The sequence below is a fragment of the Juglans microcarpa x Juglans regia genome, chromosome 3D (assembly GCF_004785595.1).
Source record: "Juglans microcarpa x Juglans regia isolate MS1-56 chromosome 3D, Jm3101_v1.0, whole genome shotgun sequence".
In the NCBI taxonomy this organism is placed as follows: Eukaryota; Viridiplantae; Streptophyta; class Magnoliopsida; order Fagales; family Juglandaceae; genus Juglans; species Juglans microcarpa x Juglans regia.
The window spans coordinates 10,459,986-10,474,116 of NC_054598.1; the positions used below are offsets into that span (position 1 = coordinate 10,459,986).

At 36.0% G+C, this 14,131-nt stretch overlaps 2 protein-coding genes across 3 annotated transcripts; both read left to right on the forward strand.

The window, feature by feature from the left end:
• Positions 1–1,396: 1,396 nt before the first annotated feature.
• Positions 1,397–4,971, forward strand: LOC121256494 (lipoyl synthase 1, chloroplastic-like). The gene is made up of 6 exons (XM_041157314.1): positions 1,397–2,220; positions 2,592–2,682; positions 2,807–2,964; positions 3,588–3,759; positions 4,387–4,497; positions 4,701–4,971. Exons 1-6 carry the CDS (start codon positions 1,655–1,657, stop codon positions 4,779–4,781), a joined length of 1,179 nt encoding a protein of 392 aa, XP_041013248.1. The 5' UTR covers positions 1,397–1,654; the 3' UTR covers positions 4,782–4,971.
• Positions 4,972–5,970: 999 nt separating this feature from the next.
• On the forward strand, positions 5,971–11,403 carry LOC121256495 (transcription elongation factor SPT4 homolog 2). Of its 2 annotated transcripts, none has more exons than XM_041157316.1 (5): positions 5,971–6,138; positions 6,256–6,347; positions 8,267–8,322; positions 10,186–10,247; positions 11,235–11,403. In XM_041157316.1, the coding sequence occupies exons 1-5, from the start codon at positions 6,049–6,051 to the stop codon at positions 11,283–11,285; spliced, it is 351 nt and encodes a 116-aa protein (XP_041013250.1). In that variant the 5' UTR covers positions 5,971–6,048; the 3' UTR covers positions 11,286–11,403. The 2 variants fall into 2 exon arrangements, with proteins under 2 accessions (XP_041013250.1, XP_041013251.1); XM_041157317.1 differs by having other exon boundaries at positions 10,190–10,247.
• Positions 11,404–14,131: the final 2,728 nt, after the last annotated feature.

Consider the following 14,131-nt stretch of genomic DNA (forward strand, 5'->3'; position numbering starts at 1 on the left):
GAAAAGCGGACAATAGGGCAGTAAATGATAATAAATGTTCTATGTTTTGTAGGATGATTTTAAAATAAAAGTGGAATATTTAAGTATGATATGTATATTGGGTGATGTATTGTTAACTGAACACTCAATTCACTTTGTTTTTATTTTTATATGTTAAAATCTCAACTAAAGATTAATTATGCATATTTTAATATATAAAGTTTTTAATAAGTGCTAATAAATCACTAAGGGAAGGGTAGAATGTACTTGGTAGCGGCGGGTTGAGTGAATTGCGAGTTGAGTGGATTGCGAGTGTCTTATAGTGTATGCGAGTTGAGTGAATTGCGATTCTCCTCCTTTCTTTGTTCTCTCCCCCGCGCCCTCTCCTCTTTTTTCTCTCCCCTTTTTCCTTTTTCTCTTTTCTCTCCCGTGCAGTTCTCCTCTCCTCTCCCTTCGTCCTGTCATCTTGAACCCTTCTCTGTGTAAAGATTTCAAACCCTTTTTTTTTCAACCAGAGAATAGAATTAGACTAGTGACAAAGATTGCAAAGAATGACAAAACTCTGCAAGAACTTATACTTAAAAGACAAAACTTCAAAGGTAAGCCAAAAGTTTATTTTAAGTCAGACCCTCCATTTTGTTGCAAAGCTAAACAAACTTTATCGTATAACAAGTATTAGTTAACTAATTTACTCATCAATCATCTTCGAACGACAATAAAACCAAAAGAACAAATAAATCCACACAACCTATCATATACTTTCTTTCACCCTTCTAAACAATAACCAGAGCTCCAAATTCACTTATGCTCAATCCACGATGAGTCATACTCTGAAAAAGAATATAAGGAGCTAACTTTTAAGTCAAATCAGACTTCGAGTCGAGGCCCACAATATAATCCAGCATTTATACATCTCACAGATCATTAGAAAGAAAGAGGGGGGCGACAATCAAAGGAGAGAGAGAAGGGGGTTTCGAAGAGGAGAGAGAGAAGATCGGGCTAAATAATTCTGAAAAAATTAGACAGATTCTCTGCATGTGAGTTTATTATTGAGTTTGCTACAGTCAATACGTGTTAGCTCATTTGTGGGTGTAAAACAAGATATTTCATCCATGCGTTTGGTAGGTTCACTCTAAAATTAATTATCCAGTAATTGTCGACATTTTTTCTAAACATGAGCATCTTTAATTATTCTTTACTAGTTTAATACATTCGTGGATTCGTGTATTGCCTACGAGATACATAAAAAGATTGTGCTATTTAAATATTTATATATCACACATTATTTATATAATTTAATTTAATTTATAAAATTTAAAATTAATCTTCTAAATTAATTAAATTATACTGGTCGCCGGCACAAGACTTCAAATAGAATGGTCGATACTTAAAAGATGTGTCGGATATTAATCCATGCGTTTGCACGTACAAAATGGAATTGGGTGTTGGCTCTGTTGGGGGTTGAAAGTTGAAACTACCAAACCAGCCAAAGAAACGGCTGTGGTCGTTGAAGTCCCGACGGAGAAACCAAAGTACGTACCCCCAACGGCCACTCTACTCGCCTCCTCTCCTAAGAATTAACAAATTGACACACTCTCTCTCTTTCTCTCTCAGACACAACAGTTCTCTTTCTGAATTCTTAAAATTACAGATTCGGTGGTGCTTTTCGACGAAAATGGCAAAAATTATTCAGCAATCGGTTTCGAATCCTTGTCCTTTCTCAATCCCATTTCCAAAACCTCCACACTCCAAATCCTCGAATTATTCTCCCTGTATTTGTTTTCCATGTAATTTGCCTGGTAGTTCTGGGAGAATGAGAATTCTCTGTGAGGCCGTGGATTCATCAAAGATTGACACGAAGCCGCCCCCTTCGTGGGATTCTTCGGTGGCGAAGAAGAGTGGGCCCTACCCAGGAGGAATGGGGCCCTACACGGGGAGAGACCCGAACGCGAAGAAGCCCGAGTGGTTGAGGCAGAGAGCCCCTCAAGGAGAGAGGTACGAGCAGGTCAAGGACTCGCTCTCACGCTTGAATCTCAACACCGTCTGCGAGGAAGCCCAGTGCCCTAACATTGGCGAGTGTTGGAACGGAGGCGGAGACGGTGTTGCCACTGCCACGATCATGCTTCTTGGGGATACTTGCACCCGAGGCTGTAGATTTTGCGCTGTCAAAACCAGCAGAAACCCCGCACCTCCCGATCCATCGGAACCACAAAACACTGCCAACGCTATCGCAAGTTGGGGGTATGTTAATGCTTTTGAGCTTGGGAACGATGACAATTTAAAATTCATATATGTTCAGCCATTGTGATTTCTTCTTGTAAATTTATGGCTTCCTAAATAAAGGGCTAGATTACAGCGGTCCATTATAAATATCTGGAACAAGAACATAATAATATGATGCTTGACACTGTTCTTCTGTTCGATAAGACTTTTGTTTCTGGTAGTTTTATATTTTGTAAAATCTTGAAAGTTGTTAATAAATTAAACGTTTATTAGACCTTGTTAAGTTGATATCTTTGCATTAGCACTGGCTAATTATGCATATTTTATCATGTGCATCCTAAATGCAATTTTGATAACTCAAATTAATTTCTTTTTTCAAATATATGTAGTGTGGACTATATTGTTCTAACAAGTGTGGATCGTGATGATCTACCTGATGGTGGAAGTGGGCATTTTGCTCAGACCGTCAAAGCTATGAAGGTGTGTAGATCTTTCTGGCTATAGTCTTGAGGTACATTTTACTTGGTTTTGTTATGCATATCATTGCAAAAGAGGTTAGAGTAAGAATTTAGTTTTGTTGGATACTATACCACTCCTTTTGCAGAAACTCAAGCCCGAGATCATGGTTGAGTGTTTAACTTCTGATTTTTGGGGCGATTTGAAGGCCGTAGAGACTCTGGTACACTCCGGGTTGGATGTATTTGCCCATAATATTGAGACTGTGAAACGGCTTCAGCGAATTGTCAGAGATCCTAGGGCTGGGTGAGTTGGCAATACTGGTCATCTTTCTTCTTATTTTTTGCTGAATAGTTCTTGATTGTTTGTTACTCATTCATTCATTTGTCAGTAAAGCAAACTTCACCATTGAGCCAAAGTGTTTACGTTTCATCCTCGATTTCATTAGCTTCAAGTGGCTCTACAAGTCATGACTCCTAATAATTCTACCAGTGACGCACCACTTATTATGTCCATTTTCTTTTTCTTCTCATCTGTATGGTTAAAATTTCACCCATTAACTTATAAAACTAAGCTTGTCTCTTTTTTTTGGTGCACATACATGTTCGGCACCCTAAGTTGCTCTCCCTCTTGGTATTTGCATTCGCAACATGGACTAATTATTCTCTTGCTTTTCAAGTTGTTCAGCTTACTTGGTCACATAAACATTAAGATCTTTCCCGGGTTTCCCCCAACCAATAGAATTGGATATTTTAGTTGAGAGAGTGGGGCTATTTTGCATGCCGTATTTGGTCATTGTGATATACATTTTTTTGTTGCCTTTTCCCCTTCCTTTGCAAAATGTTTTCTCCCTTATAGGTTTGCCTCTCTATTCTAAATATATGATTGCTGATCTATTTATGATATATGTATGTTGTTCTCTTATGCAGGTATGAACAGAGCTTGTCAGTTCTAAAACATGCAAAACTGAGCAAGGAGGGCATGATAACAAAATCTTCTATAATGTTGGGCCTTGGAGAATCTGACCATGAGTTGGAAGAAGCCATGGCTGATTTAAGGGCTATAGATGTTGACATTTTGACACTTGGACAGTATTTACAGGTTAGTTGATGAGCAATAGTTAATTGGATAACACCAGTTCCCTTGCTGTATGGGAAAATATCAGGGTTTGACGTCCTTTTTTAAAAAATGACAATGCCTCCTGAGGTTGCTATTATTTTTGCTGATTTTCCTCTAACCAGTCTGGCTAGCAGTCATCATTCGAGGTTGCTTTGGATGGGGAATTTGACTTCTGAAAAAAAAAAAAAAAAGTCTCTTTTTGGAATTGTATGTGTGTGGTCATATGGGTATACATTTTACGTGGATTACAGATCTCTGGAGTGGAATTGTCACTTCTAAATAGGAGGCGACTTCTTAATATTTCCCCAAATGTTGAGAGAGGTTGGTGTAATCTGCCCTAGTCAGTTCTATCATATTTGTTATGTAATGTGTCAAAGTGAAATCTGAAACTTAAGCTAGATGAAAAATGGGATCATTTTTAACTTGAGTCCGGCCAAGTTTGTGCCTGTTATTTTGGCTGAACTTAATCTTCTTTAATGCTTGAAGCTAGCTCATGACTGTGATCCGGCACTACTTGGCCCTTTGTAATAATATGAAAACCAGTTGCTCTATTTATCTCATTCTTGGCAGAGATAGTGACTTAAACGTGGTTACAAATGTTTTTTGCAGCCAACTCCGTTACACCTGACTGTCAAAGAGTATGTTACCCCTGAAAAGTTTGCTTTCTGGAAGGAATATGGTGAATCGATCGGATTTCGTTATGTAGCCAGTGGGCCACTGGTGAGCTCTCTATTATGGTTTGCAATATTGATGGTAACATCCTAGATATTTTAGGAATTGGGCAAATAAATAAAAACCAAAAAGAAAACCATTTTTCAAATTAATTTCTAAGGAGTAATGTGATTTGATAATTTGCTCAATAGTTTAATGTTTTGGATTTTAAAAAACAGATCTTACAAGTTTGATATGCATCAAATTTTCAGGTCCGATCCTCATATAGGGCTGGCGAGCTCTTTGTTAAGACCATGGTTAGAGAAAGTGCTAACAGCACTGGCTCCCTGTAGAACACCAGCATCAAATTGGTGCACAAACAGTTTGCTGTGAGCAAATGACTGCCGAGGCTGTCCTAATTCTTATAGTCTAGATTTTGTAGGTCCTAGTAAAAAAAACATCTTCATTATTTGAGGATTTCTTTGCATTGATTTATTTGTTGTACAAGTTCCCTTTAAATGCTTAAGTTAGACATTATTCTCACATTATGATTTGCCACTGCTTCTATATTTTACACCCTCGAGTCTTAACTTGGGTCGGAAGGGGAGAGAGGTTTCAAACAAATCCCAAAGTAGATATGTTGCTGTTAGATGTTTCTATGCCATTTTTTCAGCTTTGATTTGGATTGAAAATGAATAAAATAGTCGATGATTGTCTACAAAATGGTAAAGCTGAAAGAAAACAAAATATCATGGTAGATGAATTAACAGGAACTGGGATATTATCTTTGAACTATTCTTGGGAAGCAGTTGAAAGTTTTGAAGCTGTTTTGTGTGGAAACTAATGATTTAAAACAACCTCATCAGCATTGGGTTGTATTCAAGTTTTATAATTTTGAGGTGCTTTTGTTTAGTTTATATAATAATGAAACATTCTCCCCATAAAATCTAGCGATTGGCATACTATCTATCAAATTATGTTATTGCTTTTTCTAATCAAAAGATCATGAGGATCGCTGATCTTCCAAGAAAGACTGCAAATGAAAGGTTTTTGAAATCCAAAACGAATGCCACGAGTTCAAGTCACAAAATAGACTATGTAAATAGGTTGAATTAAAATGTTTTGATATTATGTATAGAAATAGTGTTAGGTCATTAAATACCGATAAATAAGATGTCGTTTGGATTCGAAGATGAGTTGAGATGGATTGTAAATAGTAATGAGATGGGTTGTGAATAGTAGTGAGTTTTGTGAGTTAAAGTTAATGAATAATAATAAATAGTAGTGAGATGAATTGAGATGAATTGAAATGAGTTGAGATGGATTGCAAATACAAATCGGGCCTAAGTAAAGCCTCCAAAATGAAAGCGTCACCACTGAATTAGTATCGATAAAGTGGACGTCGAATTCGAAAAAATCTTACGAAGAGTTAAAAGTTTTCAGCAACTTCAGTAGTTTAAACCAAATTAAAAGTTTAACCAAATCGCTCACTCTCACCTATCTTGATCTTTACTTTTGCTTGCTTAGAAAAAACTAAAGTAAAAAAGAACCGATAAAAGTTCAAAGTCTCTAGTCATCAACTTCGTTTATCGACTGCTAAAAACATTGTAGTATATCATAATGGGAAGCGCTCCGGCACAGATTCCGACGAGCTTCGGTCATGAACTGAGGGCTTGCCTTCGTTGTCGTCTCGTCAAAACCTACGATCAGGTGAATCCTTTCCCTAAAAGATCAATGTTAGGGTTCGATAGGTTCTCTTCTTCGAGTTTAATGGCTAACATTGATTTGTGTGTTTTTTTAAACTTTATTTTGAAACATATTACACAGTTTAGGGAGTCAGGGTGCGAGAACTGTCCATTCTTCAAGATGGACGAGGATCACGAACGTATCGTTGATTGCACTACTCCTAACTTCACTGGGTATGCATCTTTTTTTAATTTTTATCATAACTCAACTGTTGGTGATCTTAATGTTATTGTGATGTTTATTACTCCCTCAAGGTGAAAGAGTGCAAAGATCTTGTTTTGTTTTTGTTGTTTTACTTTATTTGTTTTGTTTTCTTTTTACTTATCGTGCTTAAAACCTTTGCCCAACTCACTCCAATGCAACCCATTTGGATACTTCCCTTGGATTTGACGTATCTGTAAACTAAAAAACTTGTCCTTTTGAGTTAAAAAAGAACTTTTCCCATTGTATATTTGCACACTTGCAGTTCGAATTGAGAACTTCAACATGACTTCTTGTAGAGTGGAGTTGGGGAGAAGTTCAAATTCCACCTTGTCAAGTTTGTCTCCCTATCTCCAATGGTGGATTGGGTATTAGAAATATGAGAATTTGTAATCGAGCGCCACTAGGCAAATGGTTATGGAGATACAATAAGTAACCAGAAGCCCTATGGAAGCTGGTGATTGAGAGCAAATATGGAGGTTTATGGGGAGGATGGTGTACTAAAGAAGTGAGAGGGGCTTACAGAGTGGAGCTGTGGAAACACATAAGAAGAAGATGAGAGGTATTCACTAGACACACAAGATTTCTTGTGGGTGAGGGTTTCATGATTAAATTCTAGAGTGATATTTGGTATGGTAATAATGCTCTACAGGATGTATTTCCTTCACTTTTCTGGTTTGCAAGTGCCAAAAATGTTTCAGTGGCTGAAGTCATGGTGATAGCGGGGGAACAGTTCTAGTGGAATATCAATTTTAGTTGGGCAATTCAAGATTGGGAAATGAGCAGCTTTGAAGAATTTTTCAGCCTTTTATACTCTATAAAACCGAGCAACCAGCAGGAAGATATGTTGTGGTGGACTCCAGCAGGTAAAGGTTCTTTCTCAGTTCGCTCTAACTAGTCCCTCACACAAGAGCCCAATATTTAGTTTCCATGGAGAAGGGTATGGAGACATAAGGCACCGCCCAAATTAGCCTTTTTCACTTGGACAACTTCACTGGGTAAGATCCTCACAACCGACAATTTGAAGAAACGGAGGGTGATCATCGCAGATTGGTGTTGCATGTGTAGGAAAGGGGGCGAGTCGGTTGACCATCTCCTTTTACATTGTGAGACAGCTAGGGTGTTATGGAATGAGTGTTTAGTAGACTAGACTTGGCTTAGGTTAGGTTATGCCCGAGACAGTGATGGCAGTTCTGGCCAGTTGGACAAATCTAAGAGGCATTCAACATATTAAAGTTGTGTGGAAGATGGTCCCCATATGCGTCATGTGGTGTATGTGGCAGGAGCGCAATGAACGGACTTTTGAAGACAAGGAGAGATTGCTGGAGGAACTAAAAGCTTTTTTTATTAGAACTCTATGTACTTGGGTCATTGCTGTTGATTTTAATGGCATGGATCTACATGATTTTCTTGTCTCTATTGATAGGGCATACTTTCTGTATTTGTACTGGGCTATGCCTAGTTGCTGATTAATAATACTTATTTACTTATCAAAAAAAATATTTGCTCACTCTTCTTATCTGGGAAATAGCAGGAACCAGTTTTGTGCATCTTATGGTATCCTTATATATTATTCTTATGTATGACTGAAACGTCAATTATCTGAGTATCATTGAGTTCCCTAGGGTAGTGTTTCTGGACAAGGATTCTGTCCATGTCACTTGAAATGGATAGTATTCATTTGGTTGAGCATATGAGGTGTTTGGTCGTTTCAATTATCATTAGAATCACTTTGAGAAATATAATGATCATAAGTCCTCATATTTCCAACTAAATAAATACTATTTACTTCGCAAGGATCCTATTCCAGTCTTGCCTGGGCTTGCTGGTTTTTAAATTCACTTTTCCTTTTGCCTATTTTGATCGTTTTTGTCTATTGAGACTCTTGCAGTATAATTTCGGTCATGGATCCAAGTAGAAGTTGGGCTGCTCGGTGGTTGCGAATTGGTATGATAAACACCTTTTTTTGTATGTTACACCTTCTTATACATGTTTTCACCCCCATCTTTTTTCTTGTTCTCTCTCTTTTTTTTGGCTCTAGCCAAATCTTAGCATCTACATAGTAATTCCTTAGATCTCTTTTTTTCCACTATTTGGAATTGTTCTAATTGGCAAACACTTGTTATATGCAACTGCAAGCCAAAGTTTCCCTATAGGTTTATTTCTTAAAAGAACTAGTATATTGCCATAGTGTTTGTCAATGTTCATGTTTTTTTAAAACTACAATGAAATATCTCTTATTAATAAAAAGATCATATTCTAAAGGTCGTGTAATTATAGGATTATGTATTGTTATTGGCTTTTCAAGATTTTAAGGAATTTAAGTAATCGATATGATGTAGAAATATTTGAGTGTGCTATACAGGTGCCTTTCTGATAAGAGCATGCAGCTTTGAAACTATACTAAGATCGTTCGGGGCTAATGTTGTATTAGTTTGATAACACATAGGGGCATGTTATGGAGGCACATTACAGTTGCCACAGTTCACTGGTATCATGGCGAATCACAATTATAATGCACGAATTTTTTCCATCCAGAAATTTCGGACTTTTTCTTTCTTTGTTGAAACTTATTTAAAAGGAAAAATCTAATATAATTTTTTCTATCTTACTTAGATTATGATACATTTGTTCACAATTATGCTCTAGTTTTGGAAGTTTTGACTAAAACAACCTTATCGCGTCCTAAATTTTAACAGAATTATCTATATTAGTTCGATATATACCTCCCACATCAATCATTCCATGTTCTGGGGTAAGTGGTACAATATGCTCTTGTGCACAGCCTGCATGTCACAATGATCTACATTCTGGGCATACTTTTTCACTGCCGATAGCGATGCTTCTTCCTAAACAAATTCAAATGTTATTTAGATCTTGTGTTAAGATTTTTTCTAATGTTTTTAGGTTCATATAGAGTTATGCACTTAAAAAATCTAAGTTTGCAAGAACTAGGGGTGTGTCCGGTCCGGTTTTGGACAAAATCTAGGACCGAACCGGTATGTACCGGTATTGTATTTTTCAAAACCGATTACGCACCGGTTACCCTCCTAAACCGGTACTTCCAGTTTTACTGGTTTCCGGTCTGGTCCTGTCCGGTTTTTCAGTTTTTTTAAAATGTAAGTTTCACAATTTGTCATTAAAAATTTGTTTATAAAAAAAAAATGATTTAAAAAAATATGTTTTATACTTTTATTAATATATTAGACTATATAATAGTATTAATATTAGACTATTGGTATAGTTATAAGTTATATATTAGTATTAGTTATAAACTATATATTTAATATTAGTATTAGTTATAAACTTTTAGTAAAAACTTGTAGTATTAATTATAAGTATAACTATAGTCATTAGTCTATATTAGACTATTAGTATTAGTTATAAATTTTTAATGATTTAGTATTAACATTTTATGTAATAATTTATAAATTATAATAAGAAATTATTTCATATATGAATATATATAATTATATATATTATATATAAAAATTTCACATAAAAATTTATAATTATACATAATATATAAAACTTATATATATTAATATATATATAATATTTTGTATAAAACTTATATATACAATAATACAAATATTATTTTTTATATATATTTTTTATCAACTGGTCCGGTCCGGTCCGAAAAATCCTAAAACCGGAACCGGCCGGTTTTCACATTCTAAGAACCGGTTCCTGACCAGACCGGTTCAAAACCAGTCCGGTCCGGTCCGGTTTTCCGGTTTGAATTTACACCCCTAGCAAGAACTGGTCTTTGTAATTTTGAGTTTGAGTTCCCCCAAAAACTTTTTGCAGGAAGATTTGTCCCTGGTTGTTACACTCTTGCAGTCTCAGAGGCACTTCCAGAGGACTTACAGGTTTCTGCGTGCGTGTGTGTGTGTTCTCTCTACATTAAATTCAATTCATATGCTTTCTTTGATTTAGGAAAGGACTTGTGTTACTTTGCCTATAAGCATCTCTTTCATTAAATTAACTCAAAGCATGATCTGCAGTCTTGCATGCTAATCTTGCTATCAATTCATCCATCCAAATTGTTTGATAGACTTTTCCATTTAATGTCATACGTGCATTGCAAATTATGTACTAAAAAAAACAGCCAAGGAAATGGTCATGTGATGCAAATTAGTTAGATATATACTTGGCCATTAACTCTTGTGGTTAGCAACATGGGTGTGCTGTGCTGTTAATGGTACTTTTATGCAACAAGGCTTCCATTAAGTTCTCGGAGACAAATAAATCAACTGGCCATGTTGCACGTGCTCGTTGCAAACCACAGGTATTAACAAGACCAAATGTTGAAACTAGAACAGTCCTTGTGACCAGCCATAATCATACACCCCATTTTAATAAGAAGCCTGGTGGCCCCGATTGTATAAGCATGGTTGCACGTATATTCTTATTTGTTGACCCATGGCTTATGCTACATTTGCTATGGCATTGTCCCAGGAAATCTAGTTGTTGAGCTTCATGTCTTGATCATTTTTCTTCATTTATTTACATTGATTTTGTGTAATATTTGCAGTTGAAGCAAATTAGTGGGATATATGCTTGTAATGATTCAGAGCTGAGTATGATTTCACATTCTTATTCATTTGTCTTTGGGATAGTGGTTTGGGTTGAAATCCCAATCCGGTTCTGGTTGTGTTGGTTTTGAGCGCATTGGAAAACTAGATATTTCCATAGAGATAAAAGGGAGCTTGTAGATATTGTGGAACTAACTCTTTTCAGAATCTATGCTTGTTTGTCCCATTACTTATATTCCTAACATTTTAGGCATTGAGTTTCATTTGAACTTGTAACTTAGAATCTTTTCCATTAATCATTCTGTTGGACTGTTTTTGCAGAATTTATGTGAAGACGAACGTGTGCAATATGTACCACCAAAACGCGTATGAATATCGTTGCAAGTATCTGAAATTTGAACGTTTTATAATGCAACCTGTTGATGCTTGAAACCTTCTGTAGACGGATGACATTGAAAAAAGGATTTTATGCTCTCATTTTTAAACTAAATACTGGTGAAATTTCAATTATGCTCCAAGCCTCCAAAGAAAACGGAAGTAGGTGGGAGTCGTGGGACCGTCCGCACGCCCTTCACCCTTCTCCCTATGAAAGAGGTGGGTCTCGTCTCATAGCAAGCAGGGATGTAAAATTTTCGATTTGGACTTGAATGGATTGGACCGAAAACTTATTTGATCGGGTTGGTCCTCTATTTGTGGTACCGAATGGGTTTCGGTCCAGTCTCGGATTGGATTTTTTCACTCCAGACCGGACCGAGCTGACCGAACTATAATATTTATTTTTAAATATTTGTTATAAATTATATATATTATTTTATATAGTAATTATATAAATGAATTATGTAATTTTCATCTAATCTATGACTATTGACAATATAAATATAAAATATTTAATTATTAATTAACTAATATCAATTAACGAATATATAATTATCACTTTTGATCATTTGAACAACTTTTTTTGGACTATTTTTAAGTAAAAAATGTGTAATAAAGTTAAATAGTTGTATTATTCAAAATTACAAACATTGTGGGCTTTTTTTATACTGATGGATCGAAAATACACATTGTAGGTCTTTTTTGTATACTTCAAAAATGATATGGTTTTTTGTATGATTAGGCCTCTATTTGAAACTGGCTCAGACTGATATGAACTGACTGGACCAATAGCTAACGGTCCAGTCCACTAAGGGTAACTGGTCTGGTCTGGTTTGAAAAGATGATGGACCGATCCATCATTCCCCCTGGACCGATTTACATCACTGGCAAGTGGGGTGAGACTTGAGTGCACGAGAGGAAAAACCCATGCACTTTATCACTGAATCCCTTTATCGTTGCTGCTAGGGCTGAATTCGGTCTCGTCCGGTCGGTCCTGAGGAGGTTTTGTGGACTGGACCGGACCAATTCAGTCTAAGGTTTTCTCACCCTGGACCGGACCGAATAGGCATAAGGACCGGTCCGGTCCGGTCCAATTCGGTCTGGTCCGGTCTGGTCGGTCGTATTTGGTCCAACCCTATTCCAGATGGGCCAATAGCCCAAGCTTATTCTTCTATTTTTTTGACCCAATAGTAAAATTCACTAACATTTTATCCAATTTGAAGCAAAAAAATACAACTTATAAAGCCACCCACAAAATGCTTATAAAAAAAATGCAAGTTACAAAGCTATTCACCGATAGTCTAAAAAGGAATAAATTACAAAGCAATATGCCATCTAAATTTTAGTGAATACATTTAAATTAAAGGTTTTACTACAAAAATAAATTTTATCTATATCCATTAGAAACTTCAAAAAAGGAATAACTACTTGATTTTCTTACTACTAATCCATCCAAACAATTTAAACAAGGTTAAAACTAAAAATTATATTAGATAATGAAAGAAAATTGAAAAAACATTCCCAAGCAAATTTGGCTTCTAAAAGGAATAAAAAAAAAAAAAAAACCATTCCTAAGCATAGATAATAAAAACTAAAAATTATACAGGTCCCAAATAACTGAAAAATTAAAAGCTTTAAATACAAATTATAATTTATATCAATGCAAATTATACAATTATTCTCCTGGTAGCTCATAAGTCCTAACTTCCTACATCTTTTGGCTTGGCATACTTTTCACCTTTCAATATTCACAATATGCTGTAAAGTGTAAACAAAGGAATTATTAGCAAATAGCAAAAGTGAAAATTGATATCTAATGAGCTAAAATACAATTCACCTCATTAACTTGCATTGGTTGTAGACATTGTATTTAAAGCCTTCATAGAATTGTCACCATCCCGAACAAGTTCTATACAATAAAATGAAGTACTTATAAAAAAAAAAGTTATAAAATGAAGTAAGAAATATACCCAACTGCCTCTCAAAATCCTCCACCTCATTCAATTATATATATATATAGGAAAATGGGAAGTGAAATGATTTTACTGCCCAAACCATACTTCTACAGAAAACAAACCCAAAATAAAAAATAAAATGATCTTTCACAAGCAGTATCCATCGGCATCTATATCTCAATATACCAATAATTCAGTTTTAGCATTACAACTTACAATTTACTCCCACATTACAAAGTTATATCTCAAAGTTATAAACCTCATTCAGTCATAACTCGGTTTTGTGAGTTGGATTTTTGCAATTTTTTTGGGTTCAAGACAGCACTACAATACTCATTACTTCCACATTACACTTCAACCATGCAAGAATTCTTAAAGTTATAAACCTCACCAAACCCTAATTATTAATAACACAAACCCAATCACAATTCACAATTCACAAAACCCTAATAAAACAAACCCAATCACAATTCACAATTCACAAAACCCTAATAACACAAACCCAATCACAATTCACAAACACAATCACAAAATGAATAAATTTCGGATTCAAAATGAATAACACAAACACAATCACAATTCCATTACCGTGGCCCGTGGGTCTGTGCGTCCGTGCGTGGCAGCGTGGGACGAGAGAGAGGCGAGACGAGGGACGAGAGAGAGGCGAGACGAGGGACGAGAGAGAGGCGAGACGAGGGACTAAGAGAGAGGCGCGATTGGTCTGTGAAGACTCGAGACAGAGACGAGTCACGAGAGAGAGGCAGAGACGAGGGAGTCGAGGGACTGAGTCTGAGAGAGAGGCGGCTTGTGCAGTTGTGCGTGGACCGGGTCACTGGAGTCTGGGACTCTAGATTGATTTTAGGCTTTAGGGTTCGAAAAGAGAGGAAA